Source organism: Felis catus, chromosome C1, assembly GCF_018350175.1.
Source record: "Felis catus isolate Fca126 chromosome C1, F.catus_Fca126_mat1.0, whole genome shotgun sequence".
Lineage (NCBI taxonomy): Eukaryota > Metazoa > Chordata > Mammalia > Carnivora > Felidae > Felis > Felis catus.
Genome location: NC_058375.1, coordinates 93,746,887 through 93,774,667, shown reverse-complemented (window position 1 = coordinate 93,774,667; position 27,781 = coordinate 93,746,887). Strand labels below are relative to the sequence as shown.

The 27,781-nt window shown below is 49.6% G+C and overlaps 1 protein-coding gene across 2 annotated transcripts; it reads right to left on the bottom strand.

Annotated features, from left to right (window-relative positions):
- Positions 1-1,754: 1,754 nt before the first annotated feature.
- On the bottom strand, positions 1,755-20,101 carry STRIP1 (striatin interacting protein 1). Of its 2 annotated transcripts, XM_003990418.5 has the most exons (21): positions 19,885-20,099; positions 16,729-16,798; positions 15,936-16,010; positions 15,369-15,503; positions 15,169-15,289; positions 14,837-14,905; positions 13,809-13,915; positions 13,568-13,695; positions 12,278-12,460; positions 11,704-11,921; positions 10,421-10,486; positions 10,234-10,297; positions 8,862-8,933; positions 8,302-8,376; positions 7,994-8,091; positions 6,639-6,765; positions 6,332-6,432; positions 5,544-5,610; positions 4,890-4,994; positions 4,112-4,316; positions 1,755-2,724 (listed from the first exon to the last, which is right to left on the bottom strand). In XM_003990418.5, the coding sequence occupies exons 1-21, from the start codon at positions 20,062-20,064 to the stop codon at positions 2,477-2,479; spliced, it is 2,514 nt and encodes an 837-aa protein (XP_003990467.1). In that variant the 5' UTR covers positions 20,065-20,099; the 3' UTR covers positions 1,755-2,476. The 2 variants fall into 2 exon arrangements, with proteins under 2 accessions (XP_003990467.1, XP_044889204.1); XM_045033269.1 differs by lacking the exons at positions 1,755-2,724; positions 4,112-4,316; positions 4,890-4,994 and adding an exon at positions 5,029-5,184 and having other exon boundaries at positions 19,885-20,101.
- Positions 20,102-27,781: the final 7,680 nt, after the last annotated feature.

Genomic DNA, 27,781 nt, shown 5'->3' with positions numbered 1-27,781 from the left:
CATATAAAGTGCTCAGAGTAGTGACCGGCACATAGTAAGCACTAAACATTTGCTAGCTCCTGTGTGGAAAATGAACTTTCAAGAATCATCAATATTCGGCCTGGTACCTAACTGGCCCTCAGTAAGTGGTAACTCTTGATTAACAGGGGACAGTTCCCTCAGGTGATAAAGCCACGGGGTAACTCATCCCTCAGTGGATTGAAGGAGCACTGGACCTCGAGCCTGGTTGGCAATAATCAACATTTTATATAACTCAGCCATTTACAAAGGGTCTTCACATACCTTGCCCGTCTCAGGACCCATATGAGAAACGAAGCCAGAGATTGTGGGTAGCCACTTGCTCCAAAAGACATTTCTGTACAAAAGCTTGGATTTGAAAGGCCAAGCTACCACTAGCACATTCTGCAGCTGTGATAAGGCTCTTACTCTCCTAGGCCAGGCGCTGGGCCTACAGATGTGTGGACCCTCCCACGCACCCGGGCTTTATGGCCCTTGCAGCTTTGATATCCCGTGTTCTTTTCTGCACAAATTTTTACATAGACATTTATAGACCTTTGCAACCCAAGAGGAAAAAATGGCAACTCTGGTTAAGGGAAGCTTCAGAGGAGAATGGGGAAATCAAAAAAGGGGAAGGAAGCAAAGCTGTCAGACAAGCTGGTTCAGTGAGCCAGGCTACCTGGTGGAGTATGAATGTGAAAATCTATCTTACCCAAACTAAAATCTCACGATGCATACTTCCTATTGGTCCTGGCATGAAACAGCACAAAATGCATCACGCACACACGAATTGTGTCAAACTCCCTTGTCCTGTGCAAGTTGCTTAGGGGCAAAAAGTCGATCAGTCACAGGGAATTCCTACCTCAGAGGCTGTGTGACTTACAGAAAAAATACAGTGCTCGCTTCCCCTCTGCTGCTCCTAACCATGCTGGCACATCAGGCTTCTCTTGGAAGCCCAGCTTGGGGCCTGCACTGAGGCTCAGTCAAAACCCAGGCCAAGCAGGCACTGAACAGAAGAACCCACGGGAGGGAGATTTTCCCCAGAGTACATTTCCTATATAAGTCAAGAGACTTAAGATCCCGTACACATGGCCTAAAGGTAAGACAAGGGACCTTTTAAGTCACTCTGGAAAGGAAACAGTACTTTCATAAGCATCAGAAACAAAGCCTCAAGATCAAACTAGGTGGAAGCAGACGTGCCCAGGATCACAAGGCCAGGTGCAGGCTCCAGGGTCTGCAAACCGACACCTCCCGGAGATCGTCCTTGCCTCTTCCCCCAGCGAGGCGGGCTCCTGGGCCCTCGGACACACTCCTTCCCACTGTGAGGCTGACTCCAGATGGTCTGCTTCCCCAGGCTCTGGGCAAAGAAGTTTCCTCTCAGTCCCAACCACCTACCCTTGCGAGGGCCCAGAGCAGCCGACCTAGCCCCTCCGCCTCCCTAGCACTGAAACTGGTTTGGCTGAGGCCCCCTCAGGAGAGCGATCCGGAGAGGCCTGGGGCTCCTACTGCAACTCTATCAAACACAGGGGTACAGGACAACTTATCACCTCAGCAGCCCAGAGCCCTGAGCTGGGCTGGAACAATCCTAGATTGGCTCTGGATAAATGCCAACTCCCCCAGTACCTCCCCCTCAGGTGGCAAAGGCAGGCAGCCTGGCAGGGAACAAGTGGGTGACCTATCAATGCTGGCAGGAAAACCCATTTTCTAGACTCATAGATACTCAGGGACCGTATTTCCTGCAGACAAGGCAATGGGGGTCATTTTTGCTTCCTTTTAATGTAAACAGAATACACAAACACGTTAAAAACCCCAACGTGACACAAGAGAATACACAGAGATTTATATATAGGTATTTACAGACCCCTGCAAGCCAAGAGGAAAAATGGCACCTCTGATTAAGGACAGCTTCTGTTCCTACCCCCCAACCCTGTCCAAAACCAAAGTACTGAGGCAGCTGTAGGAGCCTCTGCAATTGCCTTGGGACGAAAGCAGGAGGCTGGAGTGACATCAGAAACCCCCCAAAGCAAAACCAAAATTCCGACTTTCTGACCCTGGCCTAATGCTAAGCCCTCCTCCTCGGCCGGCTGAGACTCCAAGGATGTGTGTGTCTCAGGAAGAGCCTCAGTGTGGCCCCTGCAACTCAGATGAAATGGCTTCCCAGCCTATCTAGGCTTTTCCCAGCCTTGGGCTGACTGAGAAATGAGCCGCAACCGACCACGTCCAAGAGAAGAGGGTGGGGATGAGTGAAGAAGATAGGATCCCACGCAGAGAGCTCGCTGCTCTGAGCAGGACGCTGGGAATGAATGAAGGGCCAAATCTGACTCACCCACAAGCCCAGCGGGGCCTAGGGAGGGCACAGTGGGGCTGTGCTGCCACCTGGAGGGAGGTGGGAGCACTGCGGCAATGAACTGGGACAGCCCCTGGGGCCCCTCCAGATCACCCCTTCTTTCCTTTGCAGTCAGTCCCCTGCCCAGGAGCCTCACTGCAGCAGCTCCTCCCAGGAAATGGGCTTGGAGAAGACCTCCCTTTCTAACCAGAGGTCGTAGTTCATCTGGAAGTCCTCAGGGAGGTCCACCCGCTGGCCCAGGACACTCTGCAGGCAGTTGTCCACAGGTAGGAAGTCCGGGTTGCTATGGGCTCGGTCATACCGCCGGGCGTTGAAGCGTTCGATATTGGCACGGAGGGCACATTCCTCTGCCTGGAAGTCCCAGGGCCGCGCATCAAGATCTGAGACAAAGCAGGAAGACACGTTCAGGGGCCAAGCCCTCATGGCAGCTCCCCCTGGGTTCACTAGAGCTTGGGGCCAGGCTGGTCCTGGCCTGAAATGTTGATTGTCAACTGGGAGCCAGAGACCTCCAATCTCTATCCTCAGGAAGACTGACAGGGCTTTTTCCTTAGACACAAAGGAAACTCAGGTAAAAAGAGAAAAGCCAGATCTACAGGGAAAGGGGCCACACTGCAATTTACGGGGACCCAGCCAGGGAGAGCCATGGAATGACATACTTCTCTGAAAGTTACACTCTCCTGGCTCTCTGAGATCAATGGCAGGAAACTGCAGATTCCCTCATTTGCTCATTCCCTCAGTTCCCTGACCAGGGACTGGGGGCCACGCTGGGTCTACACAAATTCAGGGCATCGGGGTACAGATGTGGTCACCTGGACATGGGGCTGTGGGCTAGAATGGTATGGTGCGGCAGCACACTCAGGAAAGCCAGGGAAGAGCCACTCTGCCTGGAGGCTGAGGGAGCCCCCCAGATGGGAGGGACACATACAGATACCGAACAGTCAGGCGTATGAGGGAGGCTTCCTGCCAGGGGCAAGAAAAGTGGGGGACAACGTGGTTAATGTGCCAAGATCCCTGTGTGCGACAGAGGCTGGGCTGGAGAGAAGCTGGATCAGATTATGAAGGAGGGGAAGGGAGGCTGGGCAAGCCTCACATGCCTTAAGAGTGTGGCTCAAATTCTAAGGGAAATCAGAAGCTAACAAAGGATTTCACTCGGGGAGTTAGCCCCACAGGATATGCTTTTTAAAAAGATCACTGGGGCGGGGCGCCTCGGTGGCTCAGTCAGTTGAACATCTGACTTCAGCTCAGGTCATGCATGACCTCACAGTTTGTGAGTTCAGGCCCTGCATGGGGCTCTGTGCTGACAGCTCGGAGCCTGGAGCCTGCTTGGGATTCTGTGTCTCCGTTTCTCTCTGCCCCTCCCCAACTCTTGCTCTGTCTCTCTCTGCCTCTCAAAAATAAAGAAAAAAAAAATTTAAAAAGATCACTGGGGCACACTTTGAGGCACCGATGAAGAAACTGGGGGCAAGGAAGCCATCAGGCTCTGTGGGAATTTCAGTGGCCAGAACTAAGGCAGTTGTAGTGAGGAGAGAAAAGATGGGAGAGCGTCTTGTGAGAGTTTCTGGAAAAGGAACTAGTTCAGGGGGAGGAAGAAAGGACTGGGGGATGATCACAGGCACCAAGTCAAGGCAGCTTCTCAAAGTCCTTCCTGGAGCTCCTATCCTGAGGCCACAAAAGCAGGAACTAGATTCTTCGGGGTTCTGGAAAGCTGTCACCCCTACCCTCCCCCCCCACCCCCCTGGCCCAGCCCAGCTTGTGCCAGAGCCTTACCGTTGCCGTACGCCCAGTCGTCATTCAGCCGATGCCGCACCTTCTGGTAGATGGCGGACATGGTCTTCATGTTGCTCTTCCGCCACTGCCGTCCCAGATACTTGGTTTGCACCTTGAGCAGCTTCAGCACGTAGAGCTGCATCATGGCCTGTTTCACCTTCAAGGCCCGCTTCAAGATGGGGGCCGACTTGAACACCACTAGCATCTGGGAAGAGGCACGAGGACCAGGCTGAGGGCAGAGAAAAACTCCTGCACTACCACCTTCTAGGGTTAAGGGTAACCAGCCATCCCAGTTTTCCCCAGACTGAGAGGGCTTCCCGGGCATGGACGCCCCACTGCCCAAATCACAGGTCATTGTGAAATCTGAGGAAAGCCATGAAGTCTCTCACTGTGAACGTTCCTATGTGCATGTATGTAAAATCTCCGAGGATTCATGGACCTCCCTACCCCAAAGGCGTCCTCAGACTCAAGGTTAAGGGAAACTCCTAGAACCCTGGTTGTGTTACTGATGGAGATTAAGAGAATGTAGTAAAATCCCTTCTCTAAGTGTCGATTCGTTTCAGGCCATGACCGAGCCTCTTCTAACTTCTAGTTCAACTCAGCAAGGGGCCAGGTATCAGCCATTAACATGCAAGGATGTGGCTACAGGAAGAGTCCAGTGAGAAGGGTATAGGGCAGCAGCAAGCCTGCTCCACGGACATCCTGGGAGGGGACAGCACGAAGTGTGGCCCTCTGCCTTGAGCTCCGAGTTGCGTGCCTGCTGACTGTACTAGCTCACCATCGTCCTCGAATGCTTCCATTTTGTCAGCTTGTTCAAAATCCGAAGCAGATTGATGCAAGAAAAGAGGTTCCTCCAGCAAAACTGGTTATTGTCACCTGCTTCCTGCAGGGAAAAGCCAGGAATGCCTGTAACTCTCACAGCTGCAGGGTGCTCAGTGGTTTCCAAGGCCCTCACACCTCTCTCGGAACTGCCAGCTCTCTCCTCGTCTATAGCAGCAGCCCTCTCCTCTCCTCAGCCCAGGGTACTTCCATCCCAGAGCTTGGCAGGGATAAGGGAGTCCCCTAGAATTTTTCTGCAGGAAACACGGAGCATGATTTGAGGGGGCTGTGCCATCAGCCTCCACACCCGGGGCACCCACACCCAGGCTCCCTCAGAGCTGTGCCCCACAGAGATCCAGTGTGGGAGAGGGAAACCACTCGACCAGGTGAGCTCTGGGTCAGCAGCCCCTGAACACCACACTCCTGATGAACTACTCCCTGTATCCAAATCTTTCCACTCTGCAAGGTCCCTCCTCCGGCCCTTCTGTGCAATTACAGTGCTTTAAAAGCCAGCACCCAACGGGTGACCTCATCTGTGAGCCCCTCTATCTCTGTATCGGGGGAGGCAGGCCCTCCAACACCCCCCTCACGCCAAAGGAACAGCGTGACTCACCAGACTCTCAGCAGTCAGTTCCGGCAGCTCGTGTACCACGCAGTGAGGGTAATCCAGGACAGAGATGCTGCAGGGAGAAAGAGAAGCCGGGCGACCACCGTGAGCAAAGCTAGGGGCTGGAGAGACAGCTGGGTTGTGGCTGGCTCCTGGCCTTCCTCCTTACTTGTTGGGAGTGGAAGCAGGACCGCCTAGCCTGCACTCCCCTCATTTCCCCAGCTAGAGGATGATGAAATCCCCGTTTCAAGAGAACTTATACGGTCCCTCTATGACCAGAGACCAGCCTGTCATCTTGTAAGGTTCAGAGAGACTGCTTTCCCAACAGCAATGAGTCTGGGGCTGGGGCAGAAGATTTCTCTAGGCAATTAATGTATGCCAAGCCCCTAAAGGAGACGGCGTCTGGCCCACAGCTCACTCTGCGGTGTACCGTCAAATACAGCTGGTACCAGGCGACGGGGACAGGGGTAGAGTCAGCAGATCGGTCCTTATGGTGAACATGGCAGAGCTCCGTAGAGAAGAGGAGGCCCGGCCAGTGTCCTCGAAGAAGCACACAACAGTGAGGGCCCAGGATGAGAACCCTCCCACCCAGGCACAGACTGAGTCACCTGTCACTAGACTAGCTGGACTCAGACCTGACACACTGGCATTCTCCACAGCAGAGACCATGACTCGTCCATCTTTGTGTCCTGACGTCTGGCAGAGTGCTGGCTTGTAGGTGCTGAATGAGCTCAGGAGAGGCCAGCCGGGCCTCTGGCCATCCCTACCCCTTCCTGATCCCTCATCCTTATCACCTGTTCTTGGCGGTGATGTAGGACATGATGTTTTGATTGAAGAACTTTAGGATCAAAGGGATGCAATTGGCAAACACCAGGTGCTGGGCCATGTATTCAAACTGAAACCAACAGAAAAAAATAAGCATGCCCTTTAGGACCTCACCCTCCTCCCTCCAGTGATAAAAGGCCTTAGTTGGAGGACTGGATCTTAAAACATTCATGCAGAGCTCAAGGGGGTTTGAAGGGCAAGGCCTCCTCTTCGCTGGAGGAGCAGCGCTGCCTGAGGCCCTGGCCCAGTGAACAGAAAGGAAGGCCCCGCAGGTACCTGGTAGACGTGGTTCAACTTAAAATGCTTGAGCAGCAACAGCAGGACAGCAGAAATGGCCTTAACAATGACCTCTTTGTGGCGGTTCACATCCACCCCCAGCTTCATGCTCTGCAACACGGTGGTGCTGGAAACACAATTTCCGGGTGAGCCACCAGCATGGGCAGCGCTACCCTTTGGGCACTCGCAGGAGAGATGGGATTCCTGAGCCTTCCCCAGGCAAAGGCTTCCACCTCACCACCCACCCTGTGGACATCTCTGCGATCAGGGCCAGGGCTCCTCCCACCCACCTCAACAAGCAATCCAGCTCAGCACAATTTGCTTCCTGGGGGGCCTCAAACATGTTCTTAGCCTATTGCCCTGCTTTTCCTCCCAAAATGAACTTCTTCTTTTCAAGATCTTCCTACACTTTTGCCATGAGATGAACTTGGGTTCCTCAAAGTGTATTCTGGAGAACGCTAGCACACTGAGATGTTTCAGGCTATGGAGAAAAAAGGGCTTTGGAGCCAGATAAATGGAAGAAGCACTGAGTTAAATCGGTTTCTTAATTCAGGACTTCTCACTGTAAATCTAAGAGGAGATTTAATATTTGACTCTGGGACCCTTCTTCCAAGGACCATCATGATGGCCTAGTGTTCTGGGACACTCCCTTTGGTAGTAGCCAATCCCTGCCTCCTCCCTCACGCGGCTATCACTGCCAGACTCAAGGGGCCCAGCCCCCAAGCCCCCAGGGAGCCGGGCTCAGAGCTGGCACGCAGGAAGGAGGTCAGATCAAAGCCCAGGTCCTTCTCAAAGCAGAAAATGATCTTGTTTTGTACTCTTACATCAAAGCGATGAGGTCAGTGCCTCAGGGAAAAAGAACCCCTAAGGATTTCACTATCAGCCAGCGATATCCGCAAATACTCCACATGCCAAATCGCCAGCCAATAGGAAAGAATCCTACACCCAGCTCAGGTTCAGCTGCTGGCTGGTAAACTGTCCAGAAGCTAAACCTACAGTCCTGGGTGTGTTGCTCAGACAGCTTTCGAGGGAAGGTTTCAGGAAATGTCGAACACAGCCTGATTCATTTTATAGAGGAGAAAACGACTTTTCCCTAGTTCACTCAGCGGCAAAGTCTACACTAGAATCCAGGCCAACCACACTAAGCCACTTCCCCAACCTGTAAAACCAAATATTTAATCCAATAGATACATTTTCTTTCTTCTAAGTCAGGAACACCCTAAACTTAACCTACAGAGAAGTTGAGCCAAAAAAAGAGAACAACCGAGCAAGAGTGGGACCGAGAGGAAACCGCTTCCCCTGGCTCCTCTACTTGGCGGTCCCTAGCCTGTTCCATTCACAGGAATACTACTCACGGCATCTCCTCAGGCAGGACGTCCGCTAAGATGTTGATTGAGTCTGTTTTGGCTTTCGAGGTGGGGGCGGCAGCCAGCAGGATCTTCAGCAGCGCGATCTGGGGAGCAGCAGACCGAAGGCCTGAGAAGTGGTCCTTCGGGAGGTGTTCGGGCGGGCGGCAGGAGGGGCTGACACCGGCAGGGCATCCTCTCAAGGCCAGTGTAGCGGGGAGGGCGGTCCCATGGCAGGTACTGATGGGCACCGGAGGGGTCCCAGACCCAGAGCACTCACGAAGAGGAGGCGACACCTCAAGAGCAGGAGCACTCACCATGTACTGGGGCAGGCTGGGAAGCAAGCCTTGGTAAAGGGTTTCCGCGGGTACCTGCTCCACTTCCTCTTCTCCCTTGTAACACAACAGGTACAAATACAAAACCCCAGTCCCGACTCTGCTCTCCTGAGCCAGCTTGCTAGCTGGCTGGAGGAGAAATCTGTTAAGTATTGATGTAAATGATGATGTCGGTAACAATGGCAAACCTTGAAGGATACACGTGCTACACGTGCCAGGCACCATACTTGTAATAACTCACTTCAACTTTACTGCAGCTCTATGGAGGAGGGACTATCATCATCCCCATTCTACAGGCAAGGAAACTAAAGCACAGAGAGATTTGGTAACTTGCCTAAGTTGCCACCTACTGAGTGGTGGAGCCGGGAGTCAGAGGCAGGTGACTGTGCTCTTGACCCCCACCCTAGACATACGCCAGCCCTGGTGTGGGAGTGAGACTGGGAGTTTTTTGAAGACGGGGCCTGGAACAGCTCTGTAGTCTGGGCCCAGCAGTGGCTGGGAGCTGCTGGCAGTCCAGTGGCTGAAGAAGGCCTCAGACTCACCCCCGAGAGAGGAGAGCGAAGGTACTCCTCCTCCATCTGCGCCTGTACCTCTGCAATCGATGTGTACTTGTGCTGGAGAGAAAGAGGGAACGCCTCTCAGTCTCTGGCCAGAGCCCCGCACCCTGGCAAAGACCCCAGGCAACTTTCCTCAAACCCGAGTTTCTCAAAGAGGGCTAAGTCACCACAAAGTTCCCTAACTCAAATCCTGAAATATTTTCGAAGTGGGCACATACTTAAAACCAGTCTAAAAGCACACATTAGACACAAACTAAGGGAAAGGTGTTTTTTCAGATAGCTATAAAGACAGAAGAAAACACTATTAAAGGGAGAATCAAGTACTCAGGAGCAAGTACTCAAGCACTCAGAAGCTAGTACTCAAAAGCCTAGCCGCACAAGGCCCACTTTGTACTACAAATCTCAAACACACACTTCAAAAACATACCGACATTCACACGCCGACATGTTGTCAGGGAAGACATCCTTTCCCCACTCTTGATGCCTCCTCCCATGTGGAGAGACATGTGTGTGTAAAAACTCCTGGCCTCCCTGCTTCTTCCCACACGCTCTTTCCTCACTTTGCTGACTGGCAGGTATGGGAGGAGGAATAGGACTTTCTGAGCCCAACCTCCTTCTCTCTTCTCTTTAGAAAAAAAAAAAAAAAAAAAAGCCTGGGCTCTCTTCTGCTCCTCAACCAGGCTTAGCGTAGTTCCAGCCCTGCCTGGCCCTGGCTGCCTAATTCTGGAAGTAAAGCATTGGGATGCATATCATTACCATGTTCTTATGGCTCACTCTCCAGTAGCTCTATCAGCAGTAAAGCTGGTGTTTTGATCTCCATCTGCCCACTTCTCGATCTCAAATGCTTTAGAACTAAGGCTAGGAAAACTCAGGCCCCTTAAAACTCCAACTATCAAACATATCTTTTTTTTTTTTTTAATTTTTTTAAAATGTTTATTTATTATTGAGAGACAGAGAGAGACAGAGCATGAGCATGGGAGGGGCAGAGAGAGGCGGAGACACAGAATCCGAAGCAGGCTCTGACTGAGCCTGTCAGCACAGAGCCTGATGCAGGGTTGAACTCACAAACTGCGAGATCATGACCTGAGTCGAAGTTGGACACTTAACCGACTGAGCCACCCAGGCGCCCCTCAAGTGTATCTTTAATAACGGCCCAGTTAAGTCCCCAACAAGAACTCAGCTAAAATAAGTAAAACTTACAAAGAGCTGTGTTAAAGGTATGGCTGTGGTCCACCCATTCCCCCGCCCCAGGCTCCTTCAGGCAGACAACCATCTCAAAAGGTTTATCCCAACAGGCTGCTCTCACTTTACTCACTTGGGACCAAAGTAGGCCAAAAGCTCACCCAAGGCCACCTACCTGTTTCAGAGTCTTGATGCTTTCGTGGATTGGCCTGGGCAGCCCCACCACTGTGTTCGTGTCACTGCAGAATAAAGAAAGCCCTGTGTTGAGCCCGGACATCAACTCGCCTTGATCCACAAACACCAGAGGCCAGGAGAGTGCACTCCCGCTACCTTCCTTCAAAAGGAACTCAGATCCCACTCACCTGCCTAGAGTGTAACCAATAAACTTGCTACGGCTGGACTCGAGGAACATCTCAATGTCTTTCTCTCTGCCAAAGAGAACAAAGTTTTTATTAAAAGTTATTTCAAGGTGTCATGGTTAATAAAACATAGAAGCTTCAGAAACTGCAAAGCCAGAAGAAAAGGTCTCCCACCCCCTTTTTTTTTTTAAGTTTTCATTTTTCAGAGAGAGAGACAGAACATGAGCAGGGGAGGGGCAGAGAGAGAGAGAGAGAGAGAGAGAGAGAGAGAGAGAGAGAGAGAGGGAGGGAGGCAGGCACAGAATCCGAAGCAGGCTCCAGACTCTGAGCTGTCAGCACAGAGTCTGATGCGGGGCTTGAACCCGTGAACCAAAAGATCATGACTTGAGCCGAAGTCAGACACTTAACCGACTGAGCCACCCAGGCGCCCCCACTGTTTTTCTTTTTAGTAAAAAAAAGAAAAAAGAAAATCTTCACACTGTCTTAATGTCCTTCATAACGTTGTTGGGTCAATAACCTGAAAGTGTATTATGTGTATGTAACCAGTTTACCTGTAAAATTAAGGTGACACATCAAACTTAAAGCACATGTCATTCAGATACCAATAACGAAGTTTGTCAAAAGAATTTCTCAAATATGTAAAGTTTTTACAACTGGATCTATACGCTTCTGATATTTTCATATGAGTCCTGTTCTGCCTCAGACAAGCAGCACATGTCACGTTTTCTGAAGACTTGCATTGTAATCCCATCCACAGATCACTGAAAACTGGGGTTTCAGATGGAAAAAGTGACTTCTGCATTGCCCTTTCACATACTCACCTATTTCTTAAGTTGGTGACTTTTTAAACAGCAACCACTCATATCCAGGTACCTTCCCACCTGATTTATGCATACATATCTCAAACACCTTACCTAGGATTCTAAAGCTCTTCCTTAATCTTTAATTTTTCTGCTAAAAACCACATACAACCCCAGGGTGAGTGGAGATGGGTTCAGTTAAGTGTCCTTGTTCTCATTTTTCCCTATTCCCCCTTCATTAGTATGGCTAACCAAGAGTTAATTCATATTACTGATTCAAGAGCCATACACGGGTCTCTCTGTCCAAGGCCGGCACCCTGAGGCCTCTAGGCCAACACAGGGTACTTTAAGAGAGCTTCATCCCAGAGCCAAGGTCAGCCTGGCCCTGCAGAGGACCTCGTGTGGTGACTCAGGCCTGGGGCAGGCTTAGGGGTGGAAGGCCTCTGGTTTCAAGAGCCAGGAGTGTTCCAGGTGTCTGAGGCTCACCTGACCTTGGGAGCCCACGGAAGCCCCTTTGGGCAGGTAAGCCTGTCAGTCTGAGGGTGCTGCAGTGGGGGAGGCATCACTTCATCCCGCTCAAGGGGGAATGTCTCCCCCTCCAGGCTGTTGTCATCGTCATTCTCCTCTTCCTCTTCTCGAGAGTCATCAGCCTTGTAAGGATCCCGCTCATTGAAGGCATCCAAGTTGTCCTGTTTTATCAGTGCCTGAAAACAGAGGGAAGGGGAATCGGACAAGTGCCAAGCAAGGAACCATAAGAGGGCAAGGAGGCTAGACAAGCCATAACACACAAAGGTGGAAGGCAGAGCCAAGGGCAGTGGAAAAACCAGAGAGGAAGTCAAGGTTGGGCCCAGAGGACAAATCCTCTCTTGCCGCAGTGCCTCAAGAGCGCCATGTGGTGAGTGTCCACTCAGAGACACAGCGTCCCCCAGCCTGGAGGCCTTCATTTGGATTAGCTGCTCAGAGAGGACTTCCAACAACCCCGCTCACCCGGGGATCAGGCTGCCACGCGATGTGCCCCTTCAGACCCTCAGGAGTCACCGGGGACACCGGTCACCCTCACCTTGTGCTCCCGACGGCCCCGCTTCTGCTGCTGCTCAATCAGGTCTGAGGCAGACGCCGGCGGGGAGGCGGCCCTCATGTTGCGGATCACCTTGATGCTGTCCTCAGGCAGCGGGGGAAGGCCCAGGACGGTGCGCTTCTCGGCCTTCATGCTCTGCAGCTCCTCGAAGCCGCCCAGTGTGCACTGCATCGCGGACGAGGGGCGGGGCCAGGGTCACACATCTACAAATGGGTCCCTCAGCCCCGCGTCAGGCTTGAAAGCATGCGTGACACCATGACCTGCATCAGTCTCTGAACCAGGGACTAAACCCACTCACACGAGAATTCAGCGACACCAATGTGGGAGTGGAGAAAACAGACCAAGGGAAGGAGATATGCGGGCTGACTGAGCCGGCACACACAGGTTTAGCTCTGCACGTAGGATATATACTCTTCGTGCCAAAAAAGCAAACTCAGGAGCCTATCCTTTCAGGTTTCTAGAAAAGCCTGTGACTCACATGCTTCCAAAGCTGTACCTACCAGTCTTTCAAATTCAAATTGGGAGTACATCATTAGATACTCCAATATCCCCCTAGAAGCCAAAACCCCAGTGGTATTCAGCTTTTGTCTCTGGCTTCAGCGAGGCTTTGTGAGGAACCAAGAGGATGTCTCACCAAAATATAATGTGCACACCACTCTAAAGAGATCCTAAACTCACGAGCCTGGCTCTGCAGAGTTGGCCTGCTCTGGAAAGAGGGAGGTGAGCCCCAGGGGGAGGAGGAGTCCCGACGGCAGCTCCACTCTCTGCTGAGGTCTCTCGTCCAGGTGGGAAAGGCGGCGAGCTCGGCTGCTGACAATGGCCCCAAGCCGAGGGTGCTGGCCATTCTTTCCCTAGCCAGAAACAGGCTCCACACCACACCCCGAGGAAGACGGCGCTAGCCCAGGGCTTGCTCTTGCTTCCTTCAAGTGACCTCTGACTGAGGGGACCCAGTTACACCAGCTCTAATTCTGCCTCCAATCACTTTACTGACTCCAGGTTCAGAAGCAGCATGTCTGGCGGGGGGAAGGTGTTTTATGACTCCAGGAGTCAGGGAGCCAACAATCTATTTTGACTCAAGGGCCAAGTCAAGGGCCAAGTCCTCTTTGCCTGCAGTGAGTCAAGCGTGCTATTTTGTTTTAAACCAAAGCAGTTAATTACATGTTAATTTATATAGAGATTTTCATACAATTCAACACTTAAAAGGATATACAGTGAAGTCTCTCTCCCGCCCCAAGCCCTAGCAGCTGAGTTCCCCTTCAAGGGGGTACTCACCAACACTGTCTTCCAGAGAAGTAAGAGAACTTTCTTCATGGGGAAGTGAGGGGCATGACCGCTGCAAAATTTGGTCACCATCCCAAACAGCATGATGGCAAATGGTTCGTTGTTGTACAGGGGGGAACCTAGAGGCAACACAAAGTGATCAGGGCCACCAGCAGGAACAGGACCCTCCCACAGGCCAGCAGCCTCACCTCCCGGGCAGAGCCTCAAGACGCCAGGATCTCCAGGGCCCTACCCAGCTCAGCCCTGAAGGTCTGTCGCATGGTCCTCCACTCAGCCTTATCGCCCTCACACTCCTGGTGAACGGTCTCCACAATCAGGTACATGATGTTGAGCAGTACCCTGGGAACAAAAGCCAGTCATAATGGTGAAGAATGGGGAATCAAGGGGCGTCCTGGCTTCCTCACATTCCAGCTGACATGAGGAAAGCTCGTGCACAAAGGCTAGTTGGTGGCGGACGGCTGTGACACAGGGAGAACTGAGAGTCTCACAGGGCCCCTCTTGGTGTACCCTTCTCACCCAAGTGCTAAGGTTACAACCAGATCTTACCCTGCTTTGTATTCTGGCACTGAGCTAAGTGCTCACTCAAAGCAGGTGCTTAATAAATAAATGGTTGCTGAAAGCATTAATATGAACAAGAACGGCCATAAGCATTTACTGCCCTAAGCTTCCTGGAGCAGGAAAAACACAGAGTTGGGCACGAGCTGTGGAAGTAGCTGCCGGATCAAGGCAACAAGAAGCAAGGGTTACCACACTGGCGCGGGAATCGGGAGCGAGCGGGCGGTGCCCCAACCACCGTGGGGAACACCACAAACAGCCAGTCTGAAAACTCCCAAACAGAGACAGATTCTAAGCCTCACGGAAATGGGAAGGTGATCTTACTGTTTAGCAGCCACTATTACTTCCCATGCGGCCACAAAACGCCACAAAGGAGGTGGGGGTCGAGCTACCCACGGAAGGCGGAGCCCAAGGAACCACGTCGTGTGTTTCACCAAACACAAAATACCACACCGCCAAGGTCTCGGCAGCAGCGCGGGCAGGAGGCCGCCCCTCGCCATGGCTCTAGTAAGCAGCTTCACCCGACGTTTCCTTTAGGAGTCTCCTCCGAGCCCCACCTAGGGAGGGCCCTCAGCAGGGCCGCCACGGCCCACACTGAGTCAGCATGTGCAGAAGGAGTGCACACGTGGCGAGGACACCTGAGGATGCCCTCCTGCCCCTGCTCCGATCTCATCCTCGGGGAGCCCGGGCTCGCTGCCTGCTCACCTCAGGTCTGTGCTGTCAGCCAGGGAGATGGCCGGCTTCCTCACCGCACTGCTGCAGGCGGCACTGTTGCTGCAGGAGAGATTGGGGAGTCAGGCCCTCCTCCAGGAAGGAAGATGAAAAGTTCCCCTGACAAGTGCTGGGGAACAAAATGTTTTATCGTGTGTTACAACTGCCCAAGAGGCCACGGTTCAACGTGACCAGAACGGAGCTGGGACCGCCCCCCCGCCCCGCCCCATGTGGCCCATTCGCCCTTCTCAAAAGCAGTTGGTTCTGCAAGCTCTGTCCCCTCATCCCCTGCCTCCCCTTCCCTACTCAAGCTCCCCAGAACTCACTCTATCTCCATATTCAGAAGCTCCACCAAAGCATTGAACGTGCCCACCTCCAGGAGCAGAAAGATGTTGTAGCGCATCCAGGACTGCACCTCTGCCTCTGAGCTACACTCCCCAAAGGTGCCTGCGAACACGGGGCACAGCTGAGTCCCTCCCTGTATCCGACAAGGCGGTGCCGGGGTGCCTGGGGGCCCACTCGGTACCTTGGGCAACGTAGAGGATTGCTCGAGCCACCTTGAGTCTTTTCTCCCTGGCAGTGACTTCCAAGCCATCCAGGAGCCTCATGGCATGCGTACGGTGCTGGTTGGTGTCCAGCTCGGTCCATTTCTTGTCTGTTACTGCAGGGCAAGAGACCACTTACACGGGAGCCCAGAAAAATCCTTGCAATGGAATGGGTACAATGTTAACTTCCCAAATTCAGGCCTGCCACAAGATCAGAAAACTCAGAAAGATAAGTTACTCTCTTACAGCAGCGTAAGGCCACACTGCTGCTCTATGCATCTGAGTTTTCAGACTGAAACACTGCTATTTTTGGTGCAATTTCAATCACATAAAAAGTTATTTCCCCCCAATACTCACACTCCGAAAAGCCACCACCAGAGCACCAGCAGGCCCACCCTGAAGGTCACATGTGGCTTTGAACAACCGTGGTTCAGCAGGTTTCTTAGGTCAGTCCAGGGTGACTCCAGTCACTCAGATGACTAAGAGAAACCCTGCGGCCCTCATGGTGCTGGGTCAAAGGAACCAAGAAGTGAGGGGAATCCTCTCACCATGGATCCGGAAGTCTTCCTCAAAGCATTTTCGATTCATCAGGAATTCCGGCCCTTCCGTGTAGCTGTAAAGCTCTGTCAAGAACAAAGCCCCATCAGCTCCATGTCCACGTTCTGTAGGGGCCTCATATGTAGCAGAGAACGTAAGGCATTTGCTTCTAAGCCCCGTTCTGTCCCTCGGTCACAGTGACTCCGGACCTGTCCAGTTACTAAGGGGGTCTTAGTGCTCTGACGGGCCCGACAGAGAGAGTGCTGACTTCCCCTGTAGCAGATAATCAGAGTGCCAGTTACAGACAAATCCAGGCATTTCCAGTCCAGTGCACATCGATCCTGCCACACCACAGGCTGACTGCCACCATGGACACGTGTCTCTCCAGTGGCTACTATGGAGCAGCTCAGGCTAGCTCACGTTACACATGAGCGGCAGCAACAGATGTGCACAGATGCAGGCACGCTTGTCGGCACGCCCCATGACCTGCCACCCTAGGAGACACCACCGCCAGGCAGGCAGCGGATGGCCGAGGAGCATGACCATCTGTGATTGGGCCATGGTCAACCAACCTGACCGCACAGAGGTGCTTTGCCAAAGTAAGGGGAAAGTCAAAGTTATGAGCTATACAAGGCTTGAATCCCATAATTAACATGTTTTATCTATCTATCTATCTATCTATCTATCTCATTACTAGGCTAGCCAGGGGGGAAAATGAACTCCAAAATGACATTCACTCTTAATTGTATTAAAGACCAATACGGGAAAAAACACCCCTAAATAACATGAAGGTCTATGCTTTACCTGAGAGCTCTGCAGCCCACTTGTCCGTGTCAGCATATTCAAACTCGAGATCTGGAGACTCGGAGTAGCCCTTTTCAGAAAAGGAGAGAGAGTAATGCAAAAGACCATTGTGAGTATTTTCCAAAGGAAGAAACACACATGCGTCCAGAGACACTGCTGGGTTACAAGACACCACCGCCTCCACTCCTTTGAGGTTTTATCACATTTCGCCTCCTGGGCTAGCTCAGGCCTCCCGATTAAGACCTTGCACAGCACCTTCCACTTTTCCTTAGAGCGCTTACAACTGACCATTATATACCGGCACGTGTATTTGTTTTGTGTCTGCCCCTCCACGAGAGTGCAAGTTCCCTGAGAGCGAGAACTCTGTCCACCAGTCTGCTCACCAATGACTCCACAATGCCCAGCACACTACCTGGCCTGAATGAGGGCATGAATGAGGAGTTTATAGTCAAATAAATTCTCATTAGATGAATGAACACAAAGCTTCTATGTGTTCTGTGCAGTGAATGTACCATTCCACATGGTGCTAAGATTCCGGAAGCCTCACTTCTTTCTGGCTAGTAGGCCATCAACAGCTCAGGACAAAATGCGTATTGACGCTCTCAGCTTTACTGCCCTTCTCTCAAATTTCAGTGAGAACTGACAGACAGAGAAGGTAGCAGCCTAACAGAATGGTCTCCCTCCCACACACAGGAGAGAATCTGACAAAGACAATCTTTTCACTGACGGGGATAGGTGATCACTGAGGAGGAGAAACACCATCTGGGAAGCCTGGTGCTCAGAAGATAGAAGAGGTGATGAACAGGTAGAGCCCTCAGGCTTAATTACACGCTACTTGGGAAGACAAAGACCACCCACAAAGTGACATAACAAACCCACAGAAACTGAAAAAAAAAAAAAAATGAAGAACTCTACTCCATCAGAGGCAACAGAAGGTACACTTTCACAAGTTACTGAGCTTCAGTTTCTTCATTTATGGAATGGGAATGACAAAAATCTATCTTCAAGGTGTTTTTTTGTTTTTTTTTAATGTTTATTTTTGAAGGAGACAGAGCATGAGTCAGGGAGGGGCAGAGAGAGAGGGAGACACAGAGTCCAAAGCAGGCTCCAGGCTCTGAGCTGTTAGCACAGAGCCCGACGTGGGGCTCGAACCCACGAACCACGAGATCATGACCTGAGCCGAAGTCGGACGCTTAACTGACTGAGCCACCCAGGCGCCCCAATCTTCAAAGTTTTTAAGACCGAATCAAAATTATGTAGCACACAGTAGGCGCTCATCAGGTGTCGGCCTCCCTGTCCTCCAGGCATCGCTCAGGCTCCCAGCCCACGGATTCCAGCTGTGCCCCAAAGAGCTGAGTACAGCACCAGGATCTCTAAGAACACAAACTGAAACAGGCCTCTCAGCCTGAACGTGTTCACTGACTGGCCTTTCATGTGTTTAGTCTCTACGGAAATTAAAGGGTAGAAAGAGACATTTAAATGCATCGAAGGGTATTTATCTGATCATTTGTGGCTACTTAGGAAAATTTATCACTAGTTTTACTTATTTATTTTTATTTTTGAGAGTGAGCAAGGGAGAGGGGCAGAGAGAGAGAAAGAAAGAGAATCTTAAGCAGGCTCCACACTCACCATGGAGCCGGACATGGGGCTCAATCCCACAACCCTGGGATCATGACCTGAGCCAAAACCAAGAGTCATTGCTCAACCAACAGTCACCCAGGCTAGTTTAAAACGGCTAGTTTTAAACTAAAACTCCTCTTCTTGGGACGCCTGGGTGGCTCTGTCGGTTAAGCGTCGACTTGGGCTCAGGTCATGATCTCATGGTTCATGAGTTCGAGCCTGGCTTCAGGCTCTGTGCTGACAGCTCAGAGCCTGGAGCCTGCTTCCGATTCTGTGTCTCCCTCTCTCTCTGATCCTTCCCCATTCCTGCTCTGTCTCTCAAAAATAAACAAACATTAAACTAAAACTCCTCTTCTGATGAGGGCAGGTTCACCCCCACCACTTTCATAATCCTCTATCACCCCACAATGCAAAGGCTTCTAAAAAGTCAGATTCATTGCTTTTTCAAATAATTCGCTTCAAACTTAAAGTACCTCTATTTTGGACTTGGCAAATTCTGACACGTTTTACCAGAGGTTTGCACTCGCCAACAAAATACAAAAGCTTGAGAGGAACTGATCTCACCTATCTAAAGATGGTATCCTCCGCCTATGGTAGGACCTAGGACACTGCGCTTGGACAAGGAGGAATTAATTCCCCATCATTAATAAGCGCCTCACTGCTGACCAGCCCCTGAGTTATCTCAGGTGGAGACATCACGGTAAAAACTCCGGGAACGTGCTGATTAAGAAGCCCTAAAGTGCTGTGACGCGTGTGTCTTCATTCATGAAATCTACAATGGAAGGCAGTGGGAGGAATTCTTTAACTCCGGGTGAGGTGACTAGTCAGCTCCAGACTACGGTGTCTCCGGAACCAGAGGAACAGCCCACTAGCAAGAGAGGGAATGCTGAGCCCTAATGCATGTTTACAATGTATATTTATGACTGTTAACAGTTCAGCATCGGACGCATCAGGCACTGTCAAACTAGGGCCAGGACCTGTACTAGCTAAGGTCAGAGTGAATAGGCAATGTTACCCCCTCCTACACTCGAAAACGCCGGGCGCGTAGTACCATTAGTGATAATTGGCTCCGTCCGGTTTTGAGCTCCCTTCCCAGCCCACACACGCCGCCCACCGCGCAATGCAAAGCCCACAGGTCCAGCGGACAGAGATGATTAGGGGTCGGGATGCAGCCGCCCGCCCCCTGGAGCGCACGCAGACCACTGACTCCTCATCTCCGAACTGGGACCGGGAGCGGCTTCCCCAGGGGCTGGGGCCCCGAGGCCGCACCCTCAGCCCCCGCCCCAGAGGAACAAACCAGCACTCGCCGGCTTCGGGAGGTTCTCCCGAGCGGCGGAGCTCGGGGATGGGACCCCGGCTTCACGCCCCCGGCTCCGGGGGTGCCAGCCTTGCTTCCTGCTCCTTTCTCTGTAAAATGACAACTCCTCCGCCGGGCCATGTCCAACCCTCTGGGAAGCCCAGCTGGAACCCGAAAGCAGCCCCGGGCCCCTCGCAACCGCCCGCCCGGTGCCGTCCTCGCCCCCCGAATCTTCTGACCTCCGAGTCTTTGCGCTGGTTGCGGTTGAACTCCCGGGCTTTGCCCCCGGGCAGGAGGCCTCCGCCGGCCCGCGGGGCTCCGGGTGGAGGCTGCGCGGTTACCGGTGGCGGAGGTGGTGGCGGCTGGGGCTGTTTGTTGTTCATGATCAGCGGGCCGGGGCCGCCGGCTGCCGGCTCCATCTTGGCTGCTCCACACCCCCGGCTCAATTCACGGACTGTAGGCGTGCTACAACTCTCGCGTGATTTCCCCCAGGAACCTTCCCCGATCGCCATATTAAGTGTGGCGGCAAGTGCTGGAAGCCATCTTGGCTGCCCAACATCTCGCGAGATTGCCTCTGCCGCGACTCTTCTCTCCAGTCTTTTTGGTTCTCACCTCTTTCAGTCCCGGTTTAGGTGCAGTTTTATCTGTGAGTACTCCCGTAGCTCCCTCGGTCAGTTTAGTTGCCCCTGCCCTTCTTTAACATAGCTTTGCACTTGTCACTGCTATAGCTCTGTTCCAAACGTTAGGAGATATAATAGTGAACAAAATGGACACGATCCCAGTTTTCACGGAGTTTACATTCACTTGGGGGAAATACGGGGAACAAATGAATAAGTCAATAAAACAGATTTGTGATAAACATGCATTCATCATCATTCAATAAACACTAAATGCTTCCTGCACTTTCAGGCAGTGCTATAGAATGGGGAACAAATCAAGTTCCTGCTCGAATGGCACGTAACTTAGTACCTAGTGGGAGAGGTAAACAATGAGCACACCAATACGACATTAGAGAAGTAAGTGCTGAGAAGAAACAAAAAGAAGTGTAACAGATTAGGAAGTGGCAGTGATGATGGGACGCATGGCTATATTAGGTTGGATGCCCAGGGAAAACAAGCCTGAGGGTGTGATTTTAAATGAGTTCTGAGGAAGCGCCATGGAGACAATTCAAGTGGAGGGACCGGCCAGCTACAGAGCCCCTGAGGTCAGTGTGGCAGGTGAGGGGATTAGGGAGAGGATAGGAGGAGATGAGGGCCAGATACATGCAGAGCCATGAAGGGCATGAAAATTTTTTGAATTTTGTTCTAAGTGAAAAGGAAAACCATCAGAGGATGTCAACCACGGAGGTGTATGGTCTGATGTTTAAAAGACCAGTCTGGCTGCTTTTTTGGAGAAGGGATTAGAGAGTTGAGAGTGGATGAGGGTAAGCAGATTGGGAGATTATATAGATGAAAATGGGTAGGAGATTATATAGATGAAAATGATGGTGCTTGCACCAGAGTAGTTATGATATTTCTACATTGTGTGGGTAGATTGGACAGGATTTAGTGAAAGGCTGGAATCCTATCAGCAGGATACAGAGGAATAAAGGATGGGTCCTAGATTTTTGGTTTGAGAAACTAGGTGAGTGGTTGTATTGCTTATTAAAATAGGGAAGTCTGGGAGAAAGAAAAACAGGTTTAGGAGGAAGATCAAGATTTCAGTTTTGGACATGTCACATTTGAGATGCCCATTAAACATCTTAGAGGTGATGTGTCATAATTACCTGTTACCGTGTGGTAAAGTCCTTAAAGGCATTTTCTCCAGCTTTCTCTCTCCAAAGTGCCACTTTTGCTGCTCCAGCTCGATTCCCAGAAAGTCCCTGTGATGCAGCTTTGGCAAAATTTCCACCAGGGTCCCAACTAGTAGGTGCTTTAGAAGTCTTTGCTGTAAAATAATGAATGAATCTAAAGCCACTCTGTTGCTTCTTCTTCCTGCTGATCTTCCTGTCCTTTGTCCCTGTTTCTTTTCATATCCAGTAACACACTTGGTAAATTAGCATTTCATCCAAGCTGGGCTGGGCCAAGGTGACAGGAAAAATGAAGGAATTTGCAGGAAAGGGACCCATGCAGTTCTTGGATAAAATCAGCAGATCCCACAAAACCCAACACATAACTGCTTTCTAGTTTTAGTAACTGGTTGGGCCAACGTCTAAGACTGGCCTACCACAAACTCTATCTCCTTGGGGGGAAAAATAGGCCTTTAAACACCCTATATTGCTTCAGCTACATCCAGGACAGGGAAGGTTTAAGGTTTTAGTTCAGTTATTCCCCTTGTAGTAACAGGTCCTAAGGACACAAAGATTTAGACAAAGATATATGTATGATGAGATGTTCCAGCCAGTGGTATTTTCAGCTGTGCAAAATTGGGGCCAACCTAATATGAGAAATAGCCAATAAGAAAATGGGTAACTAAATAATGGAGCACTGACAAAACAGAATATACAGAAACCATTGATATTTGTGTTTAATAATTAAGAATTTTTAGAGACCCTTAGGAAAATGGTTCCTTCTCTCCTCATCTGTGAAATGATGATAATCCCCTGTTTTATGAGACTATGGATCAAATGAGCTAATTTATGTGAAATCATTTTGATCACTATAAAGCATTTTTTAAAAAAGAATTATTGGGGCGCCTGGGTGGCTCAGTCGGTTGAGCGTCTGACTTCGGCTCAGGTCATGATCTCAGTTTGTGAGTTCGAGCCCCGCGTCGGACTCTGTGCTGGCAGCTCAGAGCCTGGAGCCTGCTTCAAATTCTATGTCTTCCTCTCTCTCTCTGCTCCTCCCTGGCTCATGCTCTGTCTCTCTCTCCTTCAAAAATAAATAAAAACATTAAAAAAAAAAAAAAAAAGAATTATTGCCAAAAGGTGAAGCCTAGGTGAGAAGGCCCTTCCTCTACCATAAGTCGTTATGGTTCAAGAGACCGGAGGAAGTTAAATTTCATATCTGAGTCATTACAGCATGGCAGGGGCTGTACCGAGAAGACGGTGGTTGTCCCAGTTAGGCTCTGGAGTAGGAAGTTGACACATACTGTGTGCCTCCAGGGTGTCATCTACTGAGCAAGATGCTTCACCTCCGTCTATACCTAACTGCATGCTGGGAGGCAAAGTGAGCCTCTTTCTGGCAATTTCTGTCTTAGCCCTGGTCAGGTTATTACCAGTCCATGAAATGCTGCATATTAAAGTCATGACTTGTGGGGCACCTATGGGCCAGGTCTTAACCTCTATCTAGTTGCAATGCCATATGGCGTTTTCTCCATTAATGGCTATGAGAAGAAGAAAATATGGATAATGTGTTAGTTAGTTAGTTACTGAATAGGGCAAATAACCTGAATCTTGTCTCCCAAAGGAATCAGCTGTCTGTCCCGGGACATATTAATTTATAACTTCCTAGCCTTCTTACATGCAGTATGGCTTAGTCAAAAGAGGACACAGAGATACATCCAGGGGAGCCTGGGTGGCTCAGTCTGTTAAGGGTCCGACTCTTGATTTCGGCTCAGGTCATGATCTCATGGTTGAGTTTGTGCGATTAAGTCCCACATCAGGGCTGACAGTTCAGAGCCCACTTGGGATTCTGTCTCTCCCTCTCCTTCTGCCCCTTCGTTGCTCATTCTCTTTCCCTCTCTCTCTCTCTCAAAATAGATAAATAAACTTAAAGAAAATTAAAACACACACACACACACACACCCAATGACTGCTTTGACATCTCACTTGGATAGCTAATAGGCATTTCAAACTTAACATGTTACAAACAGAACTCCCAGTTGTCCCTCCCTTTACCCAAACCTGCTCCTCTCTTGCTTTTCCTCATCTGAATAGATGATATTACCAACCGCCCATTTTTCTCAAGCCCAAACCCAAGACACATCCTTAATTTCTCTCTCCTTCCCCCTTCCATCTAGTGGGGCAGTGACTTTCCCATCAAAACCTGTCCTGGCGCCCTTCCCTGCTTCCCTCGCTGCTGTTGTTTTCCTGCTTCTCCCCACAGCCAGACTGAGCTTTTAGAACCACATATCAACTGGTGGAATTTCTTTGCTCTCACTCTGCCATGGCTTCCCACCTCACTTAGATTTAAGTTGTAACTCTCTACAAGGCCCACATGGGCCCAGCAGGGCCCTGCCTGCTTCTCTGACCTCAGCCCCTACCATGCTCCTCCTTTAGCCTCGGGGCCCTCCGCACTCTCTCTCTCTCTCTCTCTCTCTCTCTCTCTAGCCTGCCAAGTTTGCAGCCATCTCAAGGCCTTTGCACTAGCTGGTTTTTTGCAGTGAGGGGAGCAGGGAACTTGGGATGTTCTTTTCGTAGATAGTAACAATAACAACAGCAACTCTCTATATGTGTTTACTATATATATATATGGCGGGCACCATGCCAAGGACTTAAACCCATTTAATCATGGTATTTCTCCCATTTTGCAGATGGAGAAGCCAAGAATTTGAAAGGTAAAGGGTTTGCTCAAGGTCACATAGTGTCTTAGGTCAGGTTCCCTGGAAAACAGGCTCTGAGGCAGAGATTTAGGAGGTATGTTGGAGACTGAGCCTGGTAATAACGCCTGTACAAAGGTGGGAGAAACAGGACTTGGGGGCTGGAGGAGGGAGAAGTTCAACTGTGACACAGTTGTCACAGAGATCTCAGTGGATCCTTCAGGGTTATCCCATATTGGAGGCCAAGGGGCCAGGCCTTTATACTCCTGCATGGACAAATCCTTGGGCGGCAGACTGCCTGGGAAGGGGGTATATCCTTGGGCAAGGTAGCTCTCTTTACCAAAAGCAACAGCTGGAGAAGGACTTAGCTGCAAACTGCTAGCAGCCAACACTCTGTGCAATGAAGCAGGAGAGCCCAGTCCTGGAAGGAGAATTTGAGCCATGCATCACAGCATCCAGGCCACATCAGGCATTAGTTTCTAGCTCTGTGCAGCAAATGACCCTAACATTTAAGGATCGAGACAGCAAACATTTATTATCTCATAGTTTCTATTGGTCAAATATCTGGGGATGGCTTTGCTGAGTGCATTTCGCTCAAGGATGTTAAAGAAAAAAATATTCTGACACTTTGTTAACATAGTAAGGAAGACTTTAGTCAGTACCCTTGCAATAGGTGTCAAGGCTATCAGTAGGTGAGAAAGATTGGGCTCAACTCCAAATCCAGCAAAGATAGCTGGGGATTTGTAGCCAACAAGTGGAATGAGGGGGTCAGTGGATGAAAAAAAGTTACCAAGAGGAGACAGCTAGGGCAGGGGGATTCTTGCTAAACTGACTCAAAAGGAATTCTTGCTGAAGGCAGGCCAAGGTGATCAGATATCAAGGATAGAGAATGAAGAATATGATCAGATATCAAGAGTGAGGAGATTCTTGCTAAACTGACTTAGTGGGATTCTTGTTACATTTTGGCTATGCAGGCCTGGCAAGGATCCCCCCTTACTCTCCCTCTCCCTCTGCACCTCTCCCTGCTCTTTCTCTCTCTTAAGAAAGAAAAGGAAAGGAAAGGAAAGGAAAGGAAAGGAAAGGAAAGGAAAGGAAAAGAGAAAAGAAAAGAAAAGAAAAGAAAAGAAAAGAAAAGAAAAGAAAAGAAAAGAAAAGAAAAGAAAAAAGGGCTCAGAGGAGCCTGACTCCAGTTTGGACAAGAAGAGCATCTTTGTCAAGGTCTGTCATGAGGTTACAGTCAAACAATTGTCCAGGGCTGTGGTCTTATCTGACAACTTGACCTGGGGAGGGGAGACATGATGGGACATATTCAAATGATAGGCAAGTGTTAAAATCATAGGGGGTGCAGGGAGAGGCTTCTAGGAAGATGGAGTAGGAAGCACCAGGACTTGGTCTCCCCACCTAGAGCAGAGTTGCACTGGCAGAATCTGTCTGATGTAACAATTTTGGAACCCTGAAGTTTGTTGAAGGCTTTGCAACTTCCAGGGGAAGGGCTGGAGAGTAATTTATGATTAACTTTGATCAATTTCAGCTTTTAGTACACAATTTACCCATCCCCAGTGGCTTGTTACTATTCTCTCTTTTTTTTTTTCTATACGAGACTAATACATTTAAAAAATAATTGGAGGTGCCTAGGTGGCTCAGTGGGTTGAGTGTCTATCTGGCTCTTGATTTCGGCTCAGGTCATGATCCCAGGGGCATGGGATTGAGGCTTGTGGCCAGCTCGCACTGCTTAAGATTCTCTCTCTCCCTCCCTCTCCCCCTCTTGCAAGGGCTCCCTCTCTCTCTCAAAAAAATAAAAAATAATAATAATAAAGAAAAAAATTGTTAGCGTGAAAACCAGCATTACTGTATCTTTGGTTTGTAACTCCACACTTTGTGTTTTACATAACTTAGAAGAATAATGAATTTTAAAGAATTATTAGTCTCTTTTGGCGTATACAACGTATAAAGATGATATTTTGTAACATCAACAACCAAAAGGGGTGAGAACAGAGTGAAGGAGCAGAGTTTTTGTATATTATTGAAGGTATGTGTTCAAATTAGAGCATTGTAAGTTTAGAATCTTCAGTGTAACCCCGTGGTAACCACAAAGAAAATAGCTATATAATACACACAAAAGGAAATGAGAAAGGAATTTAAACAATTCACTACGAAAAAAAAAAAAATCAAACACAAAAGAAGACCATAATGCAGGAAATGAGGGACTGTAAGGCATATAGAATACAAATAGCACAGTGACAGAAGTAAGTCCCCCTTAATACGTAATTACTTTAAGTGTACATAGATTTAACTCCCCAGTCAAAAGCCAGAGATTGGCAGAGTGGACAAACACATGACCTAACTATATGCTGTCTATAAGAGACTCACTTGAGATCCAAAGGCACATCTGCAGATGATGAAAGGAGTTGAAAGGAGAGGACGGAAAAAGATATTCCATATAAATAGTCACCAAAAGAGAGCAGGGGTGGCCAAAATAATATCAGACAGAATCAATTTTAAATAAAAAAAAAATTAGAAGAGACAAAGAAGGACATTATGTCTTAATAAAAGCCTCAATACAGCATGAAGCTATGATAATTACATTTATGCACCTGATGAAGACCATCAAGATATATAAAGCAAACGCTGATAGAATTGAAGGGGGAAACGGACAGTTCTACGGTGACGGTTGGAGACTCCGATACCCCACTCACAATAATGGTTAGAACAACCAGACAGAAGATAATCAAGGAAACAGAGGGCTCAAACAACACAATAAGCCAACTAGATCTAACAGGCACACAGAACACTCTATCCAAGAAAGGGGAACCCTCTTGCACTGTTGGTGGGAATGCAAACTGGTACAGCCGCTCTGGAAAACAATGCGGAACTTCCTCAAAAAATTAAAACCAGAACTACCCTGCGACCCAGCAATAGCACTATTAGGAATTTATCCCCAGGATACAGGAGTGCTGATTCATAGGGGGCACATGTACCCCAATGTTTATTAGCAGCACTATCAACAATAGCAAAATTATGGAAAGAGCCCAAATGTCCATCAACTGATAAATGGATAAAAAAGATATGGTTTATATATACAATGGAATACTACTTGGCAATGAGAAAGAATGAAATCTTGTCATTTGCAACAATGTGGACAGAACTGGAGGGTATTATGCTATGTGAAATAAGTCAGTCAGAGAAAGATGTCATATGTTTTCACTCATATGTGGAATTTGAGAGGTTTAACAGAAGACCAAAGGGGAAGGGAAGGAAAATTAAGTTTCAAACAGAGAGGGAGGCAAACCATAAGAGACTCATAAATACAGAGAACAAACTGAGGGTTGATGGGGGTGGGGGATTGGGGGGGCGGGGAAAATGGGAGATGGGCATTGAGGGCATGAGTTGGGATGAGCACTGGGTGTTGTGTGTAAGTGATGAATCATGGGAATCTACTCCTGAAGCCAAGAGTGCACTGTATATACACTGTATGTTAGCTAACTTAACAACAAACTATTAAAAAAAAAAAAAGAACACTCTATCCAACAGCAAAAGCATACACTTTAGTAAGCCCACAGCATAGATACGAAAAAGCCACAGGCGGTGGTTTGCTCCCCATTGTATGTGTGACAGAGAAAGACAGTTCCCTTCTTACCATACCTATTAGATTTGAGATAAAGTCACCTTTGCTTAAAA

Coding starts and splice junctions, on each gene's coding strand:
- STRIP1 (XM_003990418.5), bottom strand. CDS start 20,064: ATGGAGCCGGCAGCCGGCGGCCCCGGCCCGCTGATCATGAACAACAAA. Junction 10,298..10,420: donor ATTGGTTACACTCTAGGCAG/GTGAGTGGGATC, acceptor TTTATTCTGCAG/TGACACGAACACAGTGGTGG. Junction 4,995..5,543: donor AACTGACTGCTGAGAGTCTG/GTGAGTCACGCT, acceptor TTTTCCCTGCAG/GAAGCAGGTGACAATAACCA.